Below are 25,489 nucleotides of genomic sequence, written 5' to 3' on the forward strand. Positions count from 1 at the left end.
TAACCTGTAATTTGAACAGCTTAATAGTTTAAAAGACTGTATACACAGTCTGTTCTGTTTAAAGAGTACAAATCGTACTGATATTGGTAGGTTAAACTGCACTCCAAATGTGCGTAGGATAAAATCCATGACAATATAAGTTAATATACTTACAAGTAATAATGACTCTGCAATGACAAGAACACAATAAAAGACACAAAGCATCAGTTCTGTTATTTTAATTATTATTAATTGAGGAACATAATCATAATAAATGTACACTGCCAAATATTAGGCAAATTACAGGTTTCATTGCAAGGGTGACCCTGTTACATTAATCCAATCAATACTATAGTACAGACAATACTATAAAGAATGATCAGCATGAACCATTTTCTTTTCCTAAAGTGGCGATAATGGAAAACAGATAAGAACTTGGGGAGACGGGACCAGGTGGATTCCGGAAGGATGTTTCCCTTTATGGGAAGACAAAAAGCAGGAATAATTTAAGAATAAGGGCTCTCAATTTTAGAACAGGGACATGAGGATTTTTTTTCTCTTTTTCAGGGATCCCTATTATGTGGAAGGCTTGGTCTTTGAAGCTATTCAAGGCTGAATTCAATAGATTTTGGATTGACAAGAAAATCATGGTTAATGAAGTGCAATCATAAAACTGGAGCTGAGACTACAACTAGATCAGCCACGATTATTTCAACTATTGAATGGTGGAGCAGGCTGAAAGGGTCAAATTGCCCGTCCCTGCTCCCAAGTGGTTTGTTCCAATGGATACAAACTTTCCCCCGTCCTGCTGGAAGTTCAGAAGAAAACCCATTCAATACATCTAAACTGAAGTTGAGGTGAGGAAGTTCCTGACCATAAAAAAAGATACTGGAAATTATCTTCTTTGAACTTGGAACCAGTAAAAATATTAGTGTAGGCATTAAAAAAAAACTTGGACTAGTTCAAAAGGAATTTATCACCTTGTTTTATGAGCAATAACCTAGTGCTGTAAAATTCTTTAAATGAAATAAAATTGGTTATTAAAGTCATGCTATTAAAATAATTAATTTGATACAGTTCTAATTGAATTGCCTCCTTTCAATTAATTGAAGACAGCACTTATTTCCATTAATGGTCTAATCATATTCAATTTCTGGTAATTAATAGTTGAATGTCATATAACTAATTTGAGACAGTTTTAGAGGTGATACTGGAAAAACTTACATAGAAAATTTTGAAAAAGGATTATTTGGAAGGGTACAGAACAAAGGATATTAAGATGATCATTAAGCAGGAAGATAGTAAAAGACAAACTAACAAAACCTGAATCAGTACAACTGATTCAACGGTTGAACATTATTTAACTTGTTACTACCTGAAACTTCATTTACAAAGCCCAAGCTAGAGATTTAATTTGGAAACTACTTATTATGACAAGCATTATTACAACCTGCAGAATTGCATTTTGTTACTGGTATTAAGTAGTGTAATACTATATGATTCCTGTTCTACCAAATATATTGTTATGGTGATTAGGGATGGTGCAAATTACTATGTTGATTATATTATGTAGTTAAGTAAAGTATTCAATTTCATGTCATGTACCGAGGTCTTTCAGGTGTGACAAGAGTTGTCAGTTTATGTAGGTCAGATTCTACAATTTATTAAATCCTAAAGCCAAATGGTAACGAATACATGAAATGAGACATGGATAGTAACTTCCAATGCAATTCTCCTTAATCTTTTTTCAATCAAATTTTTGCTATAAATTGTGCTTCTAAAATAATCTGAAGTTGAAAACAAAGTAGGTAAAATTCCCAATGAAATTAATGAGCTTTCATTGTACTGCACTTTAATAACATTGTGTGCCCTGATACTCTTGGATATTACTAGAACTTCTTTTAAAGCACATCCAAAGTGCTGAATTTCATAATTACAAATATGCATAAACAAAATAAATACATTAAGAATGTAAAAATGCCCTGGTATATTTCACAAGCCTTTTAAAAATAAACAAGTTATATTTAGACTTCATCTGATGGCAGATGCGTCTTCAGCTGTAAAATCTCATTGACTGGCTGCTTTCTGTCCTGATAAAAATCAAGTCCTGTGATCAGCTCCACATCCCTCACTCGTGCTCTGTGGGCCCACATTCGCTTCTCAACCCACTGGGATTCCTCTTTGCCATCCTGCCAAAGAGTACAGGACTCGATCATTGACAGCTTTCTGTTTTATAAGTATCTAAATCAAAGTCTTCCAAAATTCCTGGAAATATAAACTTGATGGGCTTTAGAGCCAACCAAGGACCGATGCTTCAAATACCGAATAGGTAGTTCGTTACATTTATTTCTTCATAACAATTAGTTCCGTATAGTTTTAAAAATATTCAAAGTCTATTTAAAAAGACATAAGACACATTTTCTCAAAAGACTTTTAAAAACACTTATCTAGCTGCCAAGATTAGTTACTTAATCTGTACTAGAGATGTCACAACACAATCAGTACTTCAGGTTTACTTACTGCACAGCTCTCACTGTTGTCAGGTCTGTGAGGCAGAATGAAAGCCAATACATCCACTGAGGTATTACATGTTAGAGGGGTTCTCAAGGTATCCTTGCAATTGGTAAGGATAATGTAGTAGTGAGTTGGAATAGGGATTTCCATATTGTTAACTTTCCTTCAAAAACAAAATGATCCATTTGAACAAAAAAGTACTTTATTAATTTACTACATGATCAGTCTGATCACTTCTTAAGATTTATCATCTGCATGCCTACATCTCTTTGGTCTCCACTCTTACATGCATACTCAAAGAAGGGACACTATTCATCTTTCTTTATTCTACAAAATTTGTTTTTTCACATTTGTTTGCAAAAAATATGCAGTAGTCACAAAGATACTGACTTATGGCTTCCTATTCTGTATTAGTGGTGCTGGAAGAGCACAGCAGTTCAGGCAGCATCCGAGGAGCAGTAAAATCGACGTTTCGGGCAAAAGCCCTTCATCAGGAATAAAGGCAGAGAGCCTGAAGGGTGGAGAGATAAGCTAGAGAAGGGTGGGGGTGGGGAGAAAGTAGCATAGTGCAGTGGGAAAGGGACCCAGCCTAAATCTGTGGGCAATCAGTATCCAATTCAACCATTCTGAAAACAGTCATTTAATTTTACTATTATTTTCCATTGCATAATTTATGTTATTGATGGGGAAGGTCCAGAAAGAGAGAGGTTATCCTGTGTCTTTATAATGAGCTGGTTTGATCACCCTTTGAGTATGGAGTATAAGCTCTGATCATCCTAGCTCAAGACAAACAGAGGTGCAGTGAGGTGACTGTAAAGAAATATATAAGAATGATCCCAAGTGGAAAGGAGTTATGTTCTGAGAAAATTCATGAAGAAAATTAAACATTGGAGTTTAGGTAGAATATTAAGGAGGATCTCATTAAACAAGAAAGATAATATATGTTCTAGATAAGACAAGTAAAGAATATTCTAGAGTATTAAAGTTATTGAGCAAGGTGTGTAATACAACCATGAACTTAAGTCAGTCAAAAAGTAAATTTTAAAAAATCTGTCAAGCTCTTCTTTCTTCGTTTTGAAAGAAGTTTAGGATCATCTACTGGTAGGTATCAATATCTTAAGGGGCCTTCACGGGGTTAGTTTAAGAGATTGAAACCCATTCCTCCAGTGTGCTAAGGAATTGAAAGGCCTTCATTTTGCATACTTGACTCTTTAATGTTTGTTTTAATAAAACAAAAGGAGATAGTACTGGAATACGTATTGAACTGAATCAGTGACAAGAAGCAGAAGCTAGTGGTTTTTTAGCCTTAGAGATGGTTTGCAATGGAGCCCCTGAAGGGTCAGATTTGCTTCCATGACTGTCCAATTAATATAAATGACTTAGGATAGCAAGTACCATTCCAATGTTAGCTTATAATAAATATTTTCCAATAGGATGGAGAAACAGGAGGATAGTTGTGGGTGTCACCAGGGCCAGGGCTCTGTTGCATCTCCTGTTTTTAGGACTCTTAGTTCCACGTGATGGTATTAAATTGGAAAGAGTGCAAAAAAAAATTGCAAAGGTGTTACCTGAATTGGAGAGTTTGAGCAATAAGAAGAGGCTGGATAGGCTGGGACTTGTTCCCTGGAGCATATGAGGCTGAGGGGTGACCTTATAAAATCATGAGGTGCATAGATAGGTGATTAGCCAAGGTCTTTTCTCCAGGGTATGGGAGTCCAAAACTGGAGGGCACAGGTTTAAAGTGAGACAGGAAAGATTTAAAAGGAACCTGTGGGACAACGTTTTTCCACACAGATGGTGGTGTGTATATGAAATGAGCTGCCAGAGGAAGTGGGAGAGGTGAGAGTACAATTATAACATTAATAAGACATTTAGACAGGTACATGGATAGGAAAGGTTTAGAGGGATATGGGCCAAATGCAGGCAAATGGGACTGGGTCAGTTTAGGAAACTTGGTCAACATGGACGAGTTGGGCTAAGGGGTCTGTTTCCATGCTGTATAACTCTATGGTGCTGAAGACACGTGGGCTTTGACATAGAGGTGCTCTAGTTCTGTCGAGGATGAAGTTAGGGATCAGGCACTCGGGCCCTCACTAATGGGTGGCACGGTGGCACAACGGTTAGCACTGCTGCCTCACAGCGCCAGAGACCCGGGTTCAATTCCCGCCTCAGGCGACTGACTGTGTGGAGTTTGCAGATTCTCCCCGTGTCTGCGTGGCTTTCCTCCGTGTGCTCCGGTTTCCTCCCACAGTCCAAAGATGTGCAGGTCAGGTGAATTGGCCATGCTAAATTGCCCGTGGTGTTAGGTGAAGGGGTAAATGTAGGGGTATGGGTGGGTTGCGCTTTGGCGGGTTGGTGTGAATTTGTTGGGCCGAAGGGCCTGTTTCCACACTGTAAGTAATCTAATCCTGTCCTTACCTTCAACACTAGCCAGAGACGCTGAAGGACAGAAATGTGTTCAACCCAACCCAATCCTGAGATCTGATGGACTGACAACAATTTGCTCACAGTTCATTAATGTGTGGGCTGACTGAATTTAATTCAATTTGATTCCTACTGGTTTTTCAGCTGCCCATCCAACCATCACCTTGTAGTCATTGTGTCCCCTCAACCCTATGGCTCTCAGCCTTGTTAGATACACTGACCCCTTCCAACTGTCAACCACAATCTGCAAGCCACTCCACTCATCTGGGTGCTTCAACAGGCGACCCCCACTGGGGAATACATGACACCATCATCTACTGGCAACTGGCAACCATGAACTGCCCTCACCATGACTCAATGCCTGTCTGCCTGTACACAAGATCCTCTCCCAAATGAATTCTTCATTTGTCACTGACTGTCTTCAGTATTATGAGCTCAAGACCCTCAAGTACATGGATTTGGGTGATTTTCACCTTGAGTAACTCCCTTCCCTAGGCTTTGGATGTCAGAATGACAGAGAGTTTGGAGAAATGGACAGAAGCATGATGGATGAAATTCAAAATCAAGTCAGATAGAGTCATAGAGTTATAGAGATGTACAGTATGGAAACAGACCCTTTGGTCCAACCCGTCCATGCCGACCAGATATCCCAACCCAATCTAGTCCCACCTGACCCATATAAATAGAAGCATAGAAAAGAAAAATACAAAAATAGCTAGAATTTTATAAATCAGTGACAAGGCTCAGCTGGAATCTTGTGCACAATTATAGGCACCACTCCTGACGAGAGATGTAAAGGCATTACAAAGGGTGCAGAGGAGGATAGTCAGGGTAATGGCTGGAATGATTGGTGAGGAATACACTGGAAAAGACAGTATTGTTCTCCTTAGAACATAGATTTACAGGATTATGATATGTTTTAATTGAATAAATAGTGGCAAACTATTCCAAATGAAATATGAGTCAATGACCCCCAGAGTTCAAAAATGTAAAATCTCTTGCAAAATATTCAGAGGGAATATAAGGAAAAATGTTCTCAATCAAATTTATTGGAATGGTCACCCTAAATAAGTATAGAAGCTATTTAGGTACTGGAGGTTGAGTAAAGTGCAGGGATATGGACAAAGGCACGGTTGTGAGATCTTCCGAAGAGCCATCAGAGAGCTTAGTGGACCAAACGATTTTGTTCTATGCTGTGAAGTTCTATGATTCATTTTACTCAATATAACAAACGTATTTTTAAAATATTCATGCTTCAGCAACACTGCCACAAGGGGAAATATAAAGTTTAGTGCATGATAACAAATTTATTAGTGTCTGCTTTGGATTAAATTCTAACATAACTCTCAACTCTCAGCCATTTCTATAAAGACATAGGGTATTTGTGAAACACAGCATCACTGAAAAGTAATGGGTATTACTTACACTTGGATTATGTCAGGAGTATCAAACCGCCCATCGTAATTTCGATCAAACACAGGTCCACTGATCACATTGATACCATTTCTCTGCTCAGTATACTTCAACAGCAAAACATTATGAAAATAATTCCATATCTCTGTCAAAGAAACAAGAAATGACTTTGATATCTTTTATCCTGCAGCATAATGCTAAACGTAAAATAAACAAAAAAAAACTCAAAGTACTCCACTTTTCCACTAGCTAGTCATTAGGTTTCTGCCAGACAAGACAACTTAATACATGAAAAGAATAGACAGAAAGTGCTCAGGTTCCCACATGATTCAATGCAGATGCAAGCATCAAAGAAAAGAAAAATGTCTTGACTTCAACATAATCCACAAATGGGTATATAATTCCAATCACACTTTTCAGATAATGAGACAAATGGCTACAGCATGATCTGAACTTCAGTTGGTTTGGGTCTAATAACCAGTAGGAAGCTTATATATTCATTTATTATTGTCGATACACTTCCAAATCTCAAATTATTAAAATTTTTTTATTCCTACATTCATGGGATGTGGCTTTTGCTGGCTGGGCTATTTCTTTCCTATTCTAGTTGCCCTGGAGAAGGTGATGATGAGCTGTTTCCTGAGATACTGCAGCCCATTTCATGTAGGTAGACCCAAATGCTGATAGGGTGGGAGTTCCAGATTTTAGCCAAGCCACACAAAGGTTGAAGATATATTTCCAAGTCAGGACAATGAGTGGTTTGGAGGGCATCTTGCAGGTGATGGTATTTCGATGTATCTGCTGCTTTAGTTCTTCCAGGTGGTAGTTGTTGTTGAGTCAAAAGGTGCTGTCCAAGAAGCCTTGATGAATTCCTGCAGCTCATCTTATAGTTGCTACACACTGTTGCTACTGTGTGTTGGTGCTGGAAAGAGATGTTTGTGGATGTGGTGCCAAAGAAGCAGGCTGTTTTGTCCTGGATGGTGTCATTTATTAAAAGAGTTGCAATCATCTTGGCAAGTAGGGATATTCTGTCACACTCCTGATTTGTACCTTGTAGATGGTGGCCAGCCTTTGGGGAGACAGGATGCGAATCACTGCTGAATACCTAACCTCTGCCTTGCTCTGGCAGCCATTGTATGTGTATGGCTAGTCCAGTTCAGTTTCTGATCAATAATAACCCACAGGAGATTTAATGATGATAATGTCAGTGACTGTCAGAGTGTAATGATTAGATTCTCTGTTGGCAATGGTCTTTACATGGCACTTGCTGTATTTGCACATGGGCTGCTCCAGGATCTGAGGAATTGCAAATGGTGTTGAACATTGTTCATTGATGACCACACATCCCAACTTCTGATCTTATAATGGAGGGATGATCATTGATGAAGCAGTTGAAAGGGTTTGGGCCGAGGACATTACACCGAGTAACTCCAGCAGAGATATCCTAGAGCTGAGATGACTGACATCCAACAACCACAACCATCTTCATATTGCCAGATATGACATCAACTAGCACAGAATATGCCCCTCCCTCCCCAAATTCCCAATGACTCCAGTTTTGCTAGGGCTCCTTAATGCCACATTCCATCAAATTGAAATTGACGTCAAGGGCTGTCACTCTCACCTCAACTCTGGAATTTGGCTCTTGGTCCAGAAGGTCCATTTTCATTTTTTTTTTGATAGTTTACACATTGAGTGGATTGCTAGGGCATTTCAGAGGACAGTTAAGAGTAAAACACAATGCTGTAGGTCTAGAGTCACACAAGGGTCAAACCAGGCAAATACTTCAGTTTCCCTTCCTGAAAAGTGAACCAGATGCATTATGACCAACATTAGACTTTTAATTAAAGATTTCTATTAAATACAAATTCCATTATTAGCCGTGGTGAAATTTGAACCCAGTTCCCCAGCACATTATCTGGTTCTCTGAATTATTGGTTCTGCAACTATATCACTATGCCACCACCTCCCCAAACTACACTTCTGAGCATATCTATAATTCCTAAAGGTACAATCAGTATTTCACTTTAGTGATATGTATGAATAGCCTACAGGTAGTTCCCTGGTAAGATTGTAGTGAAAAACCTAACAGGGCATATTTGAAACAAACACTGAGAATGCCAGGAAACTCAGCAGGTCTGGCAGCATCTGCGGAGAAAGAAACAGAGTTAACATTTTAAATCTGGTATGACTCTTCCTCAGAACTGTTCTATTAATGTACAGTAACAGGAGTATATCATCATCATGTGATATTTTGTGAAAGTTTAAACAGTGATAAATTGCTTTTAATCATGTGTTCAAATGAGTCATAATAGCAGAGAGAGAGAAAAAGAGCTGATATTCTATAAATCATAAAAAACTTCTCAAACTATAAGCTCCATTCTATTAGCTGATTATTATCCTCATAGGTTAAGCTACTTCTCACAAACAGTGAGAAGATTAGACTCCCTACAGTGTGGAAACAGGCCTTTCAGCCCAACAAGTCCAGACCAACACTCCGGAGAGTAACCCACCCAGACCCATTCCCCTACATTTACTCCTGACTAATACACTTAACACTATGGGCAATTTAGATGGCCAATTCACCTAACCTACACATCTATTGATTGTGGGAGGAAACCAGAGCAGCCTGCAGAAACCCATGCAGACGTGGGCAGAACTCCTCACAGACAGTCGCCAAAGGCAGGAATCAAACCCGGGTCCTTGGTGCTGTGAGGCAGCAGTGCCAACCACTGAGTCACTGTGCTGCCAAGTGATTAAGTGATGATTCAATACAAGTAATTAACACATTCAATTTAAATTCAAATTGAGCCACAACAGAATTGTCAAATGATCACAAAAAGAAATCAGTTACTTCAGAAACAAAATGTGCAGTTAGTCCATTATGATAATTACTTGAGTCAAGTAATATGAAATATTCTTTACTTACTTTGAAAGGCTTTGTACATAGGGACAAGGTTGCTGGTAAATACAGCTTCAAACTGATACTGTCCAGATTTCAAGTCTAGATAAAAAGCAGACATGTTTTAATGTTAAAAAAATGAAGCTTGGTGCAAATGAAAACACATTTGCTTGGATGATTTTACTTCATTCAATGACAAAACCAGCACCAACTGGGACTGATATCCTTGCAGGGTGATTTTCTATTGTTGTTGGGATGTGTTTAAATCAGCTTGTCAGGGCATGGGAATCTGAGGAGTAACCCAAATTAAAGGTAGTAAAGTTGATAGTAATAAGTCAAAAAAAAAAACAAAATAAGCAAAGCTGATACTTTAAATGCAGAATGATGTCAAAAGTAAAAGTCAAGGGCTCTTTGCCTGAATGTATTCACAAGGTCAATGATCTGAAGACACAAAGAGACGTCTATGGGTATGATCTAAATGCTGTTATAGAAACCATAGCTTCATGGTGACCTGGGCTGGGAAGGAATATTCAAAGGCATTCAAAATTTAAGAGGATATGTCCGGTAGAAAGGGAGGCAGAGTTGCACTGATAATAAAGGACAGGACCAGTACATTAGTGAGGAAAAGTCTCAGATTGGAAGAACTGTGCAGAATCTGTTTGGGTGAAATTAAGAAACAACAAAGGGACAGCAGAAACTGAATTAAGATATTCATAGCCTACCAAATAGTAGTGGTAATGTTTGGCATGGTATTAATTAGGAGGTGAGAGATGTAGCATTAGCTACACAGCTATCATGGGAGATCTCAATCTGCATATAGTTAAAAATCACATAACACCAGTTTTTGTCCAACTTGTTTATTTGGAAAAACTAGCTTTGAGTGCCATTCCCACAAACACCTGATGAAAGACCAGCTCTCCAAAAGCTAGGGCTTCCAAATAAACCTGCTGGACTATAACCTGGTGTTGCGAAATTTTTAACTTTGTCCACCCCAATCTAACACCAGCACCTCCAAGTCATGGCAATCTGCATATAGACTGAGTAAGCTAACTGAACACAGCCTCAGAGTGAAGGGATGACCATTCAGAATTGAGATGAGGAGAAATTTCTTCAGTTAGAGGGTAGTGAATCTGTGAAATTCATTGCCACAGAAGGTTGTGGAGGCCAATTCATTTAGTGTCTTTAAGACAGAAATAGATAGATTCTTGATGATTAAGGGGATCAAGGCTTATGGGGAGAAAGCAGGAGAATGGGGTTGAGAAAAATATCATCCATGATCAAATGGCAGAGCAGAGTTGATAGGCTGAATGACCTAATTCTGCTGCTATATCTTATGGCCTTATGCAGCTTTAAAGCTGTGAAGGATGAATGTGCATTGGATAGTTTTCTAGAGCAGTATGTTGAGGAGGCAAATGTAGAACATGCTATTTTAGATCTAGTGTTATACAAGAAGGCAAATTAATAATTTTGTTCTTAAAGAACTTCTGGGGATAAGCAACCATAGTATGAGAAAACTTTACATTACAGTTGAAATAGAGGTAGTTCAATCTGACGCAAGGGTTTTAAATTTGAATATGGCAAATTATGGAGACAAGTGGCAGTAACTGGTTGAGGTGGATTGGGAAAACGCATTGAAAGGCATAATTTTACCTAGGCAATGGATAGTCTTTACAGAGCTACTAATGACTTACAGCAACTATACATTCCTTCCTGAAGCAAAAGCTCAAGAAAGGTCACTCAACAATGGCTAAGAAAGGCAACTCAAGATTGCATAAAAAAAGGGCCAATATGGTTGTCAGAAATAGCAATAATTCTGAGAATTGGGAGATTTACACCATATAAGAAACTGATAAGGAAAGGAAGAATAGAATACGGATGCAATCTCACAAGACATGAGAATGGTCTGTCACAGCTTCCATTTGCACATAAAAAGGAAACTTTAGGTTTAACCATATATAGGTACATAACAGGAATAGTCTAGAGAATTTTTTAATAAGGACTAGAGAAATGGGAGAGAAGCGAAATGATTACTTGCTATCTATTGTCACTGAGGAAGATACCAGAAATTTCCCAGAGCTATAGATTCAAATGGCAACAGAGGATCAGTTGTTGAAGGAAATTAGCAGTAGTAAGATGGCTGTGCTGGAGAAATTATTGGGGCTGAAAGTTGATAAATCCCAGGACTCGACAGGTTACACTCCGGAATGTTGATAGAGGTGGCAATAATGCATTAGTGATTATCTTTTAAAATTCTCCAAATTCTAAAATGATTCCTATGGCATATTCTATTGAGGAAGAATGATTTTAGGAAGGAGATAAGTCAACCATGGTTAATCAGGGAAAGCATTAGATAGAAAAAAAAATTACTAGTAAGCCAGAGAGTTGGGAAATTTGTGAAACCCCGCAGGAGGCAACCAAAAAAATCAAATAAAAAGAGGAAGAAAACAAACTGGAAGGGTAAACTTATGTTAATTCAAGATGGACAGCAATAGCTTCTTTAAATAAATAAAAGAGAGGAGAAGCCAAAGTGACCATACGGCTCTGAGAGAATGAGGCTGGCGAAATAATAATAATGGGGAACAAGGAAATGGCAGAGGAGCCTTCACTGTTGAAGACACTAATAGCATCCCAAAATTACTAACTATTCAATGGGCAAAAGGTCAGGAAATAAATACAGTCATTGTCACTAGAGGAACTAATGGGGCGAAAGACTTTTAAATCCCCTGATCCTGATGAGATGCATTCTATGACAGTAAATGAGGTAAGTGTAAGATAGTGAATGCATTGGTTGTAACCTTCCAGGAATCTTTGGATTTTGAATAATTCCCAGAAGATTGGAAAACTGCCAGAAACTTAATTAGAAAGGGTAGGAGACACAAAATAGGTAACTATAGGCCAATGAGCTTAACATCCATTATTATAATAGCAAAGCATTCAGAAATGCCATAATATGATCAAGCAGACATTGCTTCATGAAGGGGAAATCATGTCTGACAAATCTAAGAAAATTCTTTGAGGAGGTAGTGAGCAGAAAAGATAAAAGGAAAGTAGATAAAGGGGAAGTAGTAGAAGTAATATATTTGAGTTTTGCAAAAAGCACTTGGTATAGTGCCGCATATTGGCTATTTAATAAAACAAAGCTCATGATGTTAGAGGTGGCATATTGCATGGAGAGAGGATTGGCTAACTAATAGAAGACAGCGAGCCTTAGAGGGGAGGGGGGCATATTCAGGCTGGCAACCTCGAAGTAGTGATGTGTCACAGGGTCCAATGTTAGGGACACAATTATTTACAATAATATATCAATGATCTGGATAAGGAAATAAACATACTATCGCTATGTTTATGGATGACACACAATTAGGTGTCACACAAGTGGTGTGGATGATACAAAGACTCTGTCGAGCTATGTGAATGGGTTAAGTGAGTGAGCACAAACTTGGCAGATGGAATAGAATGTGGGAAATGTAAGGTTATGCATTTTAGCAGAAAGGATTGAGGAGCTGAAAACTATTTAAATGGAGAAACACTACAAAAAGCTACAGAACAGAGGGATTTGGAAGTTCTCACGAAGAGCTAGCATCTAAGTTCAGCAGTTAATAGGGAAGGCAAATGAAAGTTGGCTTTTAAGTCAAAGTAATGGAAAATAAAACGAGGGAGATTTTGTTAAAACTGTACATGGCACTCAGCAGTCCATAACTGTAACACTGATCGGTTTTTGAATGCCTTATCTAAGGGAAGAAATACTGGCATTAGAGGCAGTCTAATGAGAGGGTTCTCTAGACTGATCTAAGTATGGAGGGATTGTTTTATGAGGAAAGGTTGAGAACATTGAGCTTGTTTTCATTGGAATTTCGAAGAATTAGAGATGACCTTTTTGATAGAAGGTTCTTACAGGACTTGATACAGTAGATGCAGAAAGGGTCTTTTTCTCTTGTGGGAGAGTCTATGAACAAAGGGCATTATTTCAGAAAAAGGGCTCATATATTTAATACAGACATTAAGAAAGATTTCTTCACTCAGGTTGGTCAAGTTGCAGACTCCTTTACCACAGAGGGCTGTATTTGTTGTGTTGTTAAGTATATTCAAGGCTGAGATAGACAGTTTTTAAATCAGTAATGGAATCAAGGATAATAGGGAAAAGACAGGAGAGTGGAGTTGAAGAGTACCAGATCGGCCATGATCTCAATGAATGGGAGAGTAGACAGGATGGGCTGAATAGCCTACTTCTGCTCCCACACTTATGAATAGACAGGGTAAATACAGGTTAGATTTTCCCCTGGTTGGGGAGTCTCGAAAGAGTGAGCACAATTTAAAAATAAGGGATTTCCACTTTGGTCCATGATTAGGACAATTGTTTTACTCAGAGGGTGGTGAATCTTTGGAATTTTCTACTCCATTGGCCTGTGGAAGCTCAGTCTTTGAGTTTACTTCAAAGTTCAGATTGAAAGATTTCTGGTGACCAGTATACAGGGTTAGGAGGATAGCATTGGTGAAAGGCAAGGAAGTGTTCAATCAACCATAATTATATTAAATGGGGAGGTAGGCTTGATGGGCTGAATGGCCTTATCCTGCACTAATGCTCTTGTGTTCCTCTGATGACACAATACTGACTTTGACTGACAGTAATATTCACAATGTCTGAAACACAGGGGGTCACATTACTATTTCAATTAAAGCTATAATTGCAAAGATTAGTTTTCTTGTTGAATGTGCATTTCTGGTTTGGGCCTCAAAATGGTTTAGATTAATTTTACTGGCAGGCAGAAAGGACTGGCAGGGCCAATGATGTTTTTTTTATATAGATAGTAGAGATCAAATATCAGAGTCAGCCACCCCTACATAGATATGATGGGCCAGAATTAGTGGGAACCTTTGGAAAACTACTCCCATTTCCATTTCTCCTGTTTGTTGCTGTCAAACTGCATGAAAATGGGCATTGTAGCCAAGGGAGGGAAGAAAGGTCAACATATCCTGAGAGCTTTAATTTGAAACTGCAATAAGATGTAATGCTTTTATCATGTTGTGAAACTTTTCCAGGAACAGCTGAATTCTGTGACTGAACAACATAGTAACAAATCTTAAATTCAACAGAAAAATTACAGCAACAGAGGTAAACAGCAGCAATCCATCGCATGCTTCAGCTATTATGGAGTAACAGCAACTCTTCTTATTTACAGGATGTCTCATTTCAGATTTGAAATAACAGATTGAGCAAGTTGTAATGACCCTCTAGATAGCTCTAACCAAAATCTGAGGTATTCAAAAAGTTATATGTAGTTTGGACATGCATCAATGCTACACTTACTGGGTGGATAAAGGAATCCATAAGTTATGTCCTGATCTTCATTAATGTATGAACTTTGGTTTACGGTAGAAGGAATTCGAACATCAGCAAGCACACAGTCTAAAATGTTTGGTAAAGGAGCAAGTGAATTTTCCTGTTAGTAAAACAAAATAAAAACCATAATGTGCAAAGAACTTTCAACAATAAATCAAACATTATGTAACATTAAGAATTTCACTAGAACAAGCAGGCAGACTTCCTTTTAAGCTCTTGATCTATATTTTTTGGTTAGTGACAAAGTGCTAATGCACTTTCTAACAGTTGCCACAGACATGTGCATTTCTATCTTATAAATAAGCCTATTGATGGATGCAAGGCACACCCAGCACCTTTATGTCTGGCCTGGCCATATTTTTCATTTCTAAGCCACATAGAGAAATGGGAAAAACAACTAACTGCTGGATGACCCATAGTGTGGTGTGGCAGTAAATTGAAAACACACCATCACTTGATGTTTGGCTTGATAACTAAAAGGAGCAATAAACAGCTCTATGATAAATCAGTATTCTTTGATGTCCTTTCTGCTATCAAAATAATTTTTAAATTTCATCATTCTCACATTGCAACACCTTTGGAAGGTACCAATAGTACATCTAAAAAACATAGGAAAGAGGAACTTTATGAAATCCAACAATATTATAAATCCAACCCTAAAGACCTTGAAAATTACAAAAATAATACAATAAAACATAATAAAAGCTGCAACTCATTCAATACAACTTTCATTATTTCTGCTTCCAGGCTCCAAACAATGCAGAGAGGAACACTAAACCTTAGTTACTGAATATTGATGTTGAATACATACAGAAAGTGTTACACAGAGGAGGAATCTCCTGATTTCAGTGATTAAACAGAATTGCCAAATACCTCTTCACATCGATATAATTCATATTGCTCAATATATTCCCATCACGTATGGCATTTACTTTAACTAAAGAAAAATGTGCAGAAAAACCTACATCCTCTGGTTGTTGAAGCATCTGCCACTGAAAACAGTTTCTCCTTACTTAAGAATTTGAACCACCATTTGGGTGAAAATTAAGTGACCAGAAATAATTAAAAGGAATTTTCAAAGTGAAAGGAAATCAGTTTTGGTAGTGATTAGAGTGTCTCAAACAGTATTAGAGTCATACAGATGTACAGCACAGTATTCTGTCACCTCAGCAAATTTTGCAAGGTTGAAGCTCAGTCATATTGTCATGGTCCCTTTTCAGTGTGTTTGGGTGTGACATTGTCAGAGCAAATAAAATTATTTCAAAACATCTCCAGTAGAAATTTCACTATACCAAATCTCCTTGCAATCTTCTCTGCTTTAAAGAGACCAAGTTCAGTTTACAAAGCCACTCCAGAACACTGAATAAAAATACGTAATCCTTCGGGCTGCTGATGTGTTACATGGTAGTCACTTCATCTGATCCTATAGCTGAAATAACAGTTGATTAAATATATGTGGTGATATGTAATTCCTAATGTAAGAATGCAATTACAATGAAGTGTCACCCATCGCACTTACATGGTTCCTGAGCATTTATGTCTTTCCACGATATCAAAGCTCAGTCCGGGGGTCTGTAGCTGAGGCAGAGGGAGCATTCTAAGTGGTGGGCCTGGTGACCTCTGGGTATTTGAAGCTAGAGGTGAAAGAGACCTGTCACCTTTGGACTATTCCAAGAGAACAGTTCAGGGAGACACATGTATGATTCCTCCTCTGTCTGGGTGCCTCCTCACAGCACCTTGTCTCCTCGAAGGGAAGGGGCTCCTGGAGTGAGGTCAAGGTCTCTTGTCCCCCTGTCACCATGCCACTGAGGGTGAGCTCCACTGGCTAAAATCGATTGTGTCGCCGGATCTAATCTAGAAAAGGCTGCTGCTGAAGTGAAAGTATCTGAGCCCCTGGAGGGTGCAGGAGAAAGCTTAGTTGGTGCATCCTCTGAGGTATCTGTGGTTTCTTCCTCTGATGTGGAGGAGGCCCTGAGTATCATTGCTGCCAGCATTAGGGAACAGACGTAATAAGTTGTGGACTCGGGATAGAATCTTGAGTACATTAAAACTATATTCACAGTGATAGCATTGGGAGAGCAGCATAACAACACAAGCTCACTTGATTGTCTCAACATGGAGGTACAACACCTGCACATGAGCAGGCTCAAATCTCTCCTGTAAACTCAAGGAATTTTCTCTTCTTAAATTCTCAAATGTCAGTCAGAGAAAGTGATGACATCGCCTGGGAATGGGGGATTGAGGGAAGATACTGAACAATACTGAGCACATACCATTAGTCTGGCTGAGATGTATATGCAATCATGCATTTCGAGTGAATGTGAATGAGACAGCAGAGAAGATGGTGGCGGCCCTTACCCTTGCAGAGGGTACAAGGTTAATGACCTTCTCAGGGAATTGCTGGCCGTCCCTCCTCAGGGTCAACACTGCATTATTTGGACTGCTGTTTCTAAGGCTTATTATAAAGATTAGCTATTTCGCAGTGCTTGAACTGGAGTGGAGCTGCAGTTTAAATGAGGGGTCTGTGATGTGACCACTTTCACCTCTGACACTACACCTTACATTGAGAAGGGTGCCATGAACACCAGATGTATATTTAATAAGATGAAAATTGACAGAAAAGCTACCACGGCTTCGTGAAACTCCCTGAAAACAGTATTTCCCCAAAATTTGCGAAAATCCAGCCACTTTTTTCTGTCTCCAGGTAAGTTGCATGACATTTTGTGTGATTTTTGCCTTCAAAATGGCTTTTCACCTGATGAGGCAATGCTTATTTTATTTCCCACAACACAAGACACTTATTGTGAATATCATGGATATCATGTGAATATCAGTATTGAGCAGACATTTATTACAGCTAACTCTTATGGAAAACATTACACACAACATCCTGCTAATAATAAGCATGTCTTGCTTCAAGTGATTGGAGATAAGATGGACTGTGAAACCTTTATACAGTCCAGTCACATAATATGACATAGTGATAATTTCATAAGCATATCTCTTACAGATGTAGTCACATACTGGTCATAAGACATAACACAACAAAGTTGATTATCTCCAATAGTTCTTTTTTTTTATTTTTAAGTCACAAATACCTTCAGCTCTTTTTCAAGTTACCACATGAATCTTCTATCAGGTGTTTAGAGACAGCTATTACATCATCCCATTTGGTGGACCATGTTGTGTAAATACAAGAGGGATTTTAGAGGTACAAACGCTTGAGTTCAGATTTTTTCGGTTTAATTTTGAAGTATGGGGGCATGTTAAGTGATGACCAACGCGGCATCTCCAGCAGTGAGATAATTCACTATATTTCGCACGCCTACTGGCTCAGCAAAAGACTGGGCTCCTCCTGTACAGCAGACTCAACATTAACCTGTCAGCTGTCAGTTTCTAGCTCCAAACAACTGTGCCAATGGTCAAGGCCCACTCCAGTAAGGATTCAGTGGGGAGAAGGCAAGTCTTTCTTATTCTTCTTCTTATGGGTTGGGACCACCAAGAGATGAAGATAAGAGGCAACAGCAAACTGGTGGTTTTAAAGACCACCCTTTTGCTTGCCATCCATACCTTCTATTACTCATAGACTGGGGCAGTTGGATTCAGATTCAGCAGGTAAGTTGCTGACCTCCTTTCTTGCCTGCTGGGGAAGCAGATAATAAAGGAGGGGGTAAGTCGAAATCCTTAACTAGCCATTATTTGAACACTCAAGGGCCTTATTTGCTTGCAATTAAGTCTCCAATAAACTTCCTCCCCTGATCCAAGATGGCGGCGACCCAGCAAGTCTGAGTCTACAGTGCTCCTCCCAAGACTTGGGTAAAGTGGGTCACCCACCCCCACCACACTCACCAAATCATTTATAATAGCTGTTTAATTTAATTAGTTGTTTAATATTACACTTAAACAATCTAATCCTTAGTAAAAATGACTAAAGGGAAGGGAGCCCGCAGCTCTCAACAAGCAGGAACCCCTCCCCCACCCTCTCCAGCTGCAGCTGAGGCGTCCACAGCCGCCCCGGGGGACTTACCAACGGTGACAAGCCTTGTAGGAATGATCTCCAAGCTGGACACGAAGATCGACGCTTTCATTGAAGAATCCCGAAATCGATGGGTCTCACTCTCGGCCGCGCTGCAGAAGCACGACTGAGACATCCAGGAAATCGAGCGCCGAGTCGGAGGGGCGGAGCTAAAGGTCGCAACCTCCGAAACTACAGCGCAATCGGCCGTGGATCAGGTCTGGACTCTCGAACAGCGAGTCCGGACCTTAGAGAATTACATTGACGACCTCGATAATCGAGGTCGCCGAAAAAATATTCGTTTGTTGGGCCTTCCCGAATGGGAAGAGGAAGGCCAGCTTACAGCGTTTCTCGAACAGTGGCTGCCACAGCTTTTAAATCTGGAGGCTGGATCATGCCAGGTAAGGGTGGAATGGGACTACCGGGTCGCAATACGCGGGTCCGGCTCGGACCAGCGCCCACGCCCGGTCATGTTCCGGCTGCAGAGCTATAGGGAGAGGCAGATACTCTTAGAAGCCTCTAGAAATCTCAGAAAAGACCTCCAAGCTATGATCATAAAGGATCCAAGATCATGCTATTCCAGGACTTTTCCCCAGCTCTGGTCCGAAAGAGGAAGGCATTCGACGAGGCGAAGAAGCGTTTAAGGGACTTAAATATTCAGTACTCCTTACGCTACCCAGCGACGTTACGCTTTAACCATGAAGGATCCGTATATAACTTCGGATCACCAGAAAAGGCTACGGAATTCTTGGACTCTCTTAGATAAACTGTAAGACATAATGGATGTTGGTTTGCCTTTCCCCCCGCTTTGGTTTATATCCCCCCTTTCTTTTCTCTTCGTACCTTACTGTTTAATATTATTATGGGGGTGGGGAGAGGGATTTGATTTTCTCCCCCCCCGGGTTGTTTTATTTTATTATTTTATGTATATATGAGGGATGTAGATATATGTGTGTGTGTATATGTATATATATGTATGTAAAATATATATATGTATATATATATATATAAAAGCTGGGGGGTTTGGTTAATGTTGGTGGGGGGAGGTGGTTACCTTATTCAATTTTACCTCTGTCTTTAGGAGCGGGGTTGTTTCTCCCTTGTTATTTTGTATTAGTATATTTAATTATTATTTGTTGAGGTTGTAATTTGGTGTTGGTATGGGTGGGGGTAGGGTGCTCACTGTTAACTCTAGCTTTGTATTGTATTTGAATTCTCCTCATTTTATTGAGGAGCGCCTGGGTCAAGGGTGGGATATTGGTTGGGAGAGGATATGATGGACTTTTGGAGAGGAAGTGACACCCCCTGGGAACAAGGGGGAAAATCTCCACTTAGATACGTTTTATATTTTTTTTATTTAGAAATAGTTTTTTATTATACTGTTGTGAGTGTATTAGAGAGCCTTTATTTTTGTGAATTTTATATGCTCTATGCTCGGGATGTTCTGGATAGGGTTCCCCTCCCGAGGGGTCTCGGATTGGCCCAGAGGATTATGGTTGATCAGTCGGTTAAGTGGTGCACCTGGAATGTCAAGGGGAGTAATTCGCCAGTCAAAAGGAAGAAAATATTATCAAATCTTAAGAAGGAAAGAGTTGATATAGCTCTCCTACAGGAGACACACCTGTTGGATAAAGAACACTTGAAATTACGACAGGGCGGATTTGATCAGGCCTTTTTTTCTTCTTTTAGCTCAAAAAGCAGGGGAGTTGTTATTCTTGTTCGGAAGAATTTCCCTTTCAAAATCCTAAATCAGATAAAAGACGAATCTGGACGATATATTTTGATTAAAGCCCTCATAAATGGAGAGGAATATGGGATTTTAAATTTGTACTGCCCCCCCCCCCCCCCCCAGCACACCCCTTTAAATTTATAACGGAAGCCTTTTCAAAATTGATGGCTTTTGGTGCCCGTCATACAATTATAGGAGGAGACTTTAATTGTATTATGGATCCGGAAATAGATAGGATTCCCAAGAGTACTGCGGGATTATCTCCCAGATCTAGACAATTGATGGATCTGAACAAAGAATTAGGATTAGTAGATGTATGGAGATGTCTTCATCCACAGGGCAGAGATTTTTCTTTCTACTCTAATCCACATAAATGTCATACCAGAATTGATATGTTTTTTGCCCCCTCGATTTTTTTAAATTCCATATCATCCTGTAAAATAGGTAGTATAGCAATTTCTGACCACGCTGCTGTATATATGGAAACTAAGGCGAGGAACAATGGGACATCCCCTCGGCATTGGCGTATGGACCCCTTCCTAATGAAAGATAGTAAATTTGTAAAGTACTTCTCTCAAGAATTTAAAACTTTTTTAGAAATTAATTCAGGTACAGCTAGCAACTCATTAATGATGTGGGAGACCATCAAAGCTTACACGTGAGGTTTAATCATCTCCTACTCAGCGACCCAGAAGAAATTGAAGGGAGAACAACAGCGTCTGCTTGAAGCTCGCTTAAAAGCAGCTGAAACAGCATACACTGATAGACCTTCTATTATTAAATTGCAAAGGATTAAGGCTCTTAGGACAGCTCTAAACACTACGCTTACTCAAACGGCTAAGAGGGAAATATTATTTGCAAAACAAAGGTTATATGAATATGGCGACAAACCGGGTAGACACTTAGCATTTCTTGCAAAGAAAGAAAAGGCCCCTCAGACTATTACATCTATCAAGGAAAGTACGGGTATTTTGACTCATGATCACAAAAAGATTAATGCGATCTTTAGTGAATTTTATTCTGAGTTATATAAATCGCACGATTGTGAAGATAGGACGAGGAGGATGCAGTCATTTTTTAAAAATTTGACCTTTCCAGGCCTAACTCCGGAACAGGGGTATCAGTCCTAAATGCTCCTTTAACAGTCCAAGAAATACTTGACGCAATCAGGCAACTTCAGAGCGGTAAAGCACCTGGCCCAGATGGTTTTCAAGCTGAATTCTATAAAGAATTTACAGAAATATTCACTGGTCCACTTATGGACATGTATAACTATGCATATAGTCAGGGCTGTCTCCTGCCTTCGCTGAAAGAGGCAAATATCTCTCTTATCCTTAAAAAAGGAAAGGATCCAGAAGATTGTACATCATACAGACCTATATCCTTGCTAAATGTAGATTTTAAAATCCTTTCTAAAACGTTAGCATTGAGACTAGAAAGGATACTGCCACATATTATAACGGAGGATCAGACGGGGTTTATTAAGGGCCATAGATCATCCAATAATATTAGAAGGGTTTTGAATATGATTCAAGCCTGCCATCAGGGAAAGATACCAGGAGTAGTAGTTTCATTAGACGCGGAAAAGGCATTTGATAGGGTTGAATGGTCATATTTGTTTTACACATTGGAAAGGTTTGGCGTTGGACAGGTGTTTACCAAATGAGTCTCAACATTGTGTAGTGATCCCAAAGCAGTTGTGGTTACCAATGGATTAGGTTCGGATAGCTTCAGTGTGGGTAGGGGCTGCCGTCAGGGATGTCCTCTCTCGCCATTGTTATTTATGCTAATAATTGAACCACTAGCAGAAGCTATACGAGCTGATCCTAATATAACGGACCCGAGGATTGGTACAGGTAAACATAATATTACCCTTTATGCAGATGATGTTCTTCTATTCCTCAGTAATCCTCTGATGTCCGTACCTCGCCTAATCCAAGTCATTAATACATTTAGCGCATTTTCAGGCTATAAAATTAATTTTTCAAAATCGGAGGCTATGCCAATGGGTGGCCTTGCTATGACACCCCACTTAGTGGACGGATCCCTTTTTCCCTTTCGTTGGTCCCTGGAGGGCTTCTTATATTTAGGCATTTTTATTACTCCAGTATTTGGTCAGTTGTATAAGGCTAATTTTGTGCATTTACTGGAAAGGATAAGGCAGGACCTCCAGCGATGGGGAGACCTTCCAATTTCCTGGTTGGGTAGAACAGCACTAATCAAAATGAATGTCCTGCCCCATCTCCTATACCCTATGAGAATGCTTCCGGTGATGCTGCCGAGGCTGGCACTACATATATTATATGGCTGGCTGGGTTCCTTTGTATCGAAAGAGGTCTCCATTAGGTAATCCGAATTTCTGACGCAGCTGTTCAAAAGACATGAGGACCCCATCTTTAAATAGATCCCCTAAACATGAGATACCCCTGGATCTCCAGAGTTTAAAGTGGCATCTGTAAACCCCGGTTGGAATCCCCATGCTCCCACTATCGGTACATAGGGGGATGTTTTATGTGAATTACCCTCATTTTGCCGCATTATATTCCAAGCCTTAATTGTGTTTAGTATTATAGGGTTTTTACAGTAATCTGTAATGATTTTCCTCTTGTCTGAAAATAAAAGGTTAATAAGTGGGTTTTTACTTGAGAGGCCTCAATATCCAACCAGATTGATTGTGGATCAGACAAGACCCAATCGGCTGTGTAACTTAATAGGGAACTTAACTGATATTTCCTAAAGTCTGGGAAGTCCAATCCTCCCCTTGCCTGTGGAAGCTGTAGCTGCTTCCACAGGCAAGGGGAGGATTGGACTTCCCAGACTTTAGGAAATATCAGTTAAGTTCCCTATTAAGTTACATAGCTGATTGGGTCTTGTCTGATCCACAATCAATCTGGTTGGATATTGAGGCCTCTCAAGTAAAAACCCACTTATTAACCTTTTATTTTCAGACAAGAGGAAAATCATTACAGATTACTGTAAAAACCCTATAATACTAAACACAATTAAGGCTTGGAATATAATGCGGCAAAATGAGGGCAACTCACATAAAACATCCCCCTATGCACCAACAGTGGGAGCATGGGGATTCCAACCGGGGTTTACAGACGCCACTTTTAAACTCTGGAGATCCAGGGGTATCTCATGTTTAGGGGATCTATTTAAAGATGGGGTCCTGATGTCTTTTGAACAGCTGCGTCAGAAATTCGGATTACCTAATGGAGACCTCTTTCGATACTTCCAAATTCGAGATTATATACAGAAGAAGACTACGTTATTAGATAGTCTTTATAAATCAGATAGAGAATGTAATGTCCTACGACCAGTGTGGGTATCTTCCGTCAGTACTATTTATCATTTACTACATGATGAAGTATCGGGAGATATGGATAATCTGCTTAAAACATGGGATCAGGATTTGGGACTAGAAATCTCCACAGAAACGTGGAATGATATTTGGGAAAACGCTAGAAGAATTACTATCTGTAACAGAACTCAGGCTATCCAGCTGAAGATACTTCATAGGGCCCATATAGCACCGGTTTGACTGGCAAAATTTAAAGCAGGAGCATCTCCAATGTGTCCCAAATGCAAAATAGAGGTGGGCACTCTTGTACATTGCCTATGGACCTGTCATAAGATCCGTAGATATTGGACTAAAGTAGCAAGTACCCTGACAGAAATTTTAGGAACGGAAATTAAAGTGGACCCTGTATCTCTCCTCTTGGGCTTTTCGAACTTTCCCTCCCTGGACACGTACGGGAAGAGACTATTTTCTATTCTTTCTTTCTATGCAAGGAAAAATATTTTGGTGAACTGGGCGGCGGAGGGCCCCCCTGGACTTTCAAATTGGCACAGACTAATTATGGAATGTCTTCCCCTTGACCTCCTTACAAATATGTGCACCGAAAGACCGAATTAATTTATAAAATATGGCAGCCCTTCTTGAATTACATAAATACAGATATTTCGGCTATCCCTACAAGGGCTTTTATTTAATTGAGATTACAAACCTGGCTGGTCCGGGGCCCCTTAGGAGAGGAATCCCGCACGAATACGGGTTTTATTGCATCTGATGTTAATACATTCCGAGCATGTAAGAGACTTAAATATACACTCTGGTTAGTTGGAGGTTAGATTAGTAGATAGTTGAGTTTTGTTTTTTTTTCTTTTTCGGTATTTTTTTTTCTTTTCTCTTGTTAAATTTTGGCTATTGTATATTTGATTTAATTGTATATCAATGTTTATATTTGAGAGTTTTGTTTATTTTTGTAAACTTGTAAAAAATGTTAAATTTCTAATAAAAATATCTGTATAAAAAAAAACTTCCTCCCCCAGTATTTAATTGCAGGGGTGGCATGAAAGAGGCAAGTGTCCCATCAGTCCAGCTTACTCAACGGTTTCTCTTTGTCACCTCTCAGACTACGAGAACATGAGGACTCCAGATGCTGGAGATCAGAGTTGAAAGGTGTGGCACTGGAAAAGCACAGCAGGTCAGGCAGCATCTGAGGAGCAGGAGAGTCGATGATTTGGGCATACGTTCTTCACCAGGAATGTGGGGTTGAGGGGTATGCTGAGAGATAAATAGGAGGGTGGGGTTGGGGGCAAGTTAGCTGGGAAGGCAATAGGTAATGCAGGTGGGGGGTAGTAGTTACAGGTCAAAGGGGAGGGTGGAGCGAATAGGTGGGAAGGAAGATGGACAGGTAGGACAGGTCAAGAGGACGGTGCTAAGTTGGAGGTTTGGATTTGGGATGAGATGGGTGGGGGAGGGGAGATTAGGAAACTGGTGAAGTCGACGTTGATGCCATGTGGTTGAAGGGTCCCGAGGCAGAAGGGGAGGCGTTCTTCCTCCAGGCGTTGGGTGGCCAGAAGTTGGCAGTTGGTGCTGCTCCCTCATCAGGTGGTTGTGGAGGTTAAGATCATGCTCACAAAATTTATAGCCAAAGGAGTCCAGTGTCATGGAGATGTGATGCAGTAAACAACCTTAGATTAAAACTTTCATCTTTTAGAATGGGATATGTTGGTTTCTGCTCTGTTCTTATGTAAATCCCAGAACTTCTTTAAAATACATTCTCGATATAGCACAGCTTTTTAAACAATAGGTGCGAAGTCTGTCTGTGTCCCAATGCTATGTCAGACTGACAAACACTCTGTACACAGAGTTTTACATGGATT

General features: G+C 39.7%; 1 protein-coding gene across 1 annotated transcript in view; it reads right to left on the reverse strand.

The window, feature by feature from the left end:
- Positions 1-203: 203 nt before the first annotated feature.
- The window catches only part of LOC122544234 (ectonucleotide pyrophosphatase/phosphodiesterase family member 3-like), a 148,676-nt gene continuing 123,390 nt past the window's right edge, over positions 204-25,489 (reverse strand). Inside the window, exons 19-23 of the mRNA XM_043683314.2 lie at positions 14,541-14,673; positions 9,260-9,334; positions 6,343-6,475; positions 2,500-2,656; positions 204-2,168 (exon numbers count right to left, since the gene is read on the reverse strand). Of these exons, the coding sequence (XP_043539249.2) occupies positions 2,004-2,168; positions 2,500-2,656; positions 6,343-6,475; positions 9,260-9,334; positions 14,541-14,673 (663 nt within the window). The 3' untranslated portion in view covers positions 204-2,003. The remainder of the gene's footprint in view (positions 2,169-2,499; positions 2,657-6,342; positions 6,476-9,259; positions 9,335-14,540; positions 14,674-25,489) is intronic.

Source organism: Chiloscyllium plagiosum, unplaced genomic scaffold (assembly GCF_037043375.1).
Source record: "Chiloscyllium plagiosum isolate Xiang-an unplaced genomic scaffold, Cpla_swu_hap1 HiC_scaffold_3, whole genome shotgun sequence".
Lineage (NCBI taxonomy): Eukaryota > Metazoa > Chordata > Chondrichthyes > Orectolobiformes > Hemiscylliidae > Chiloscyllium > Chiloscyllium plagiosum.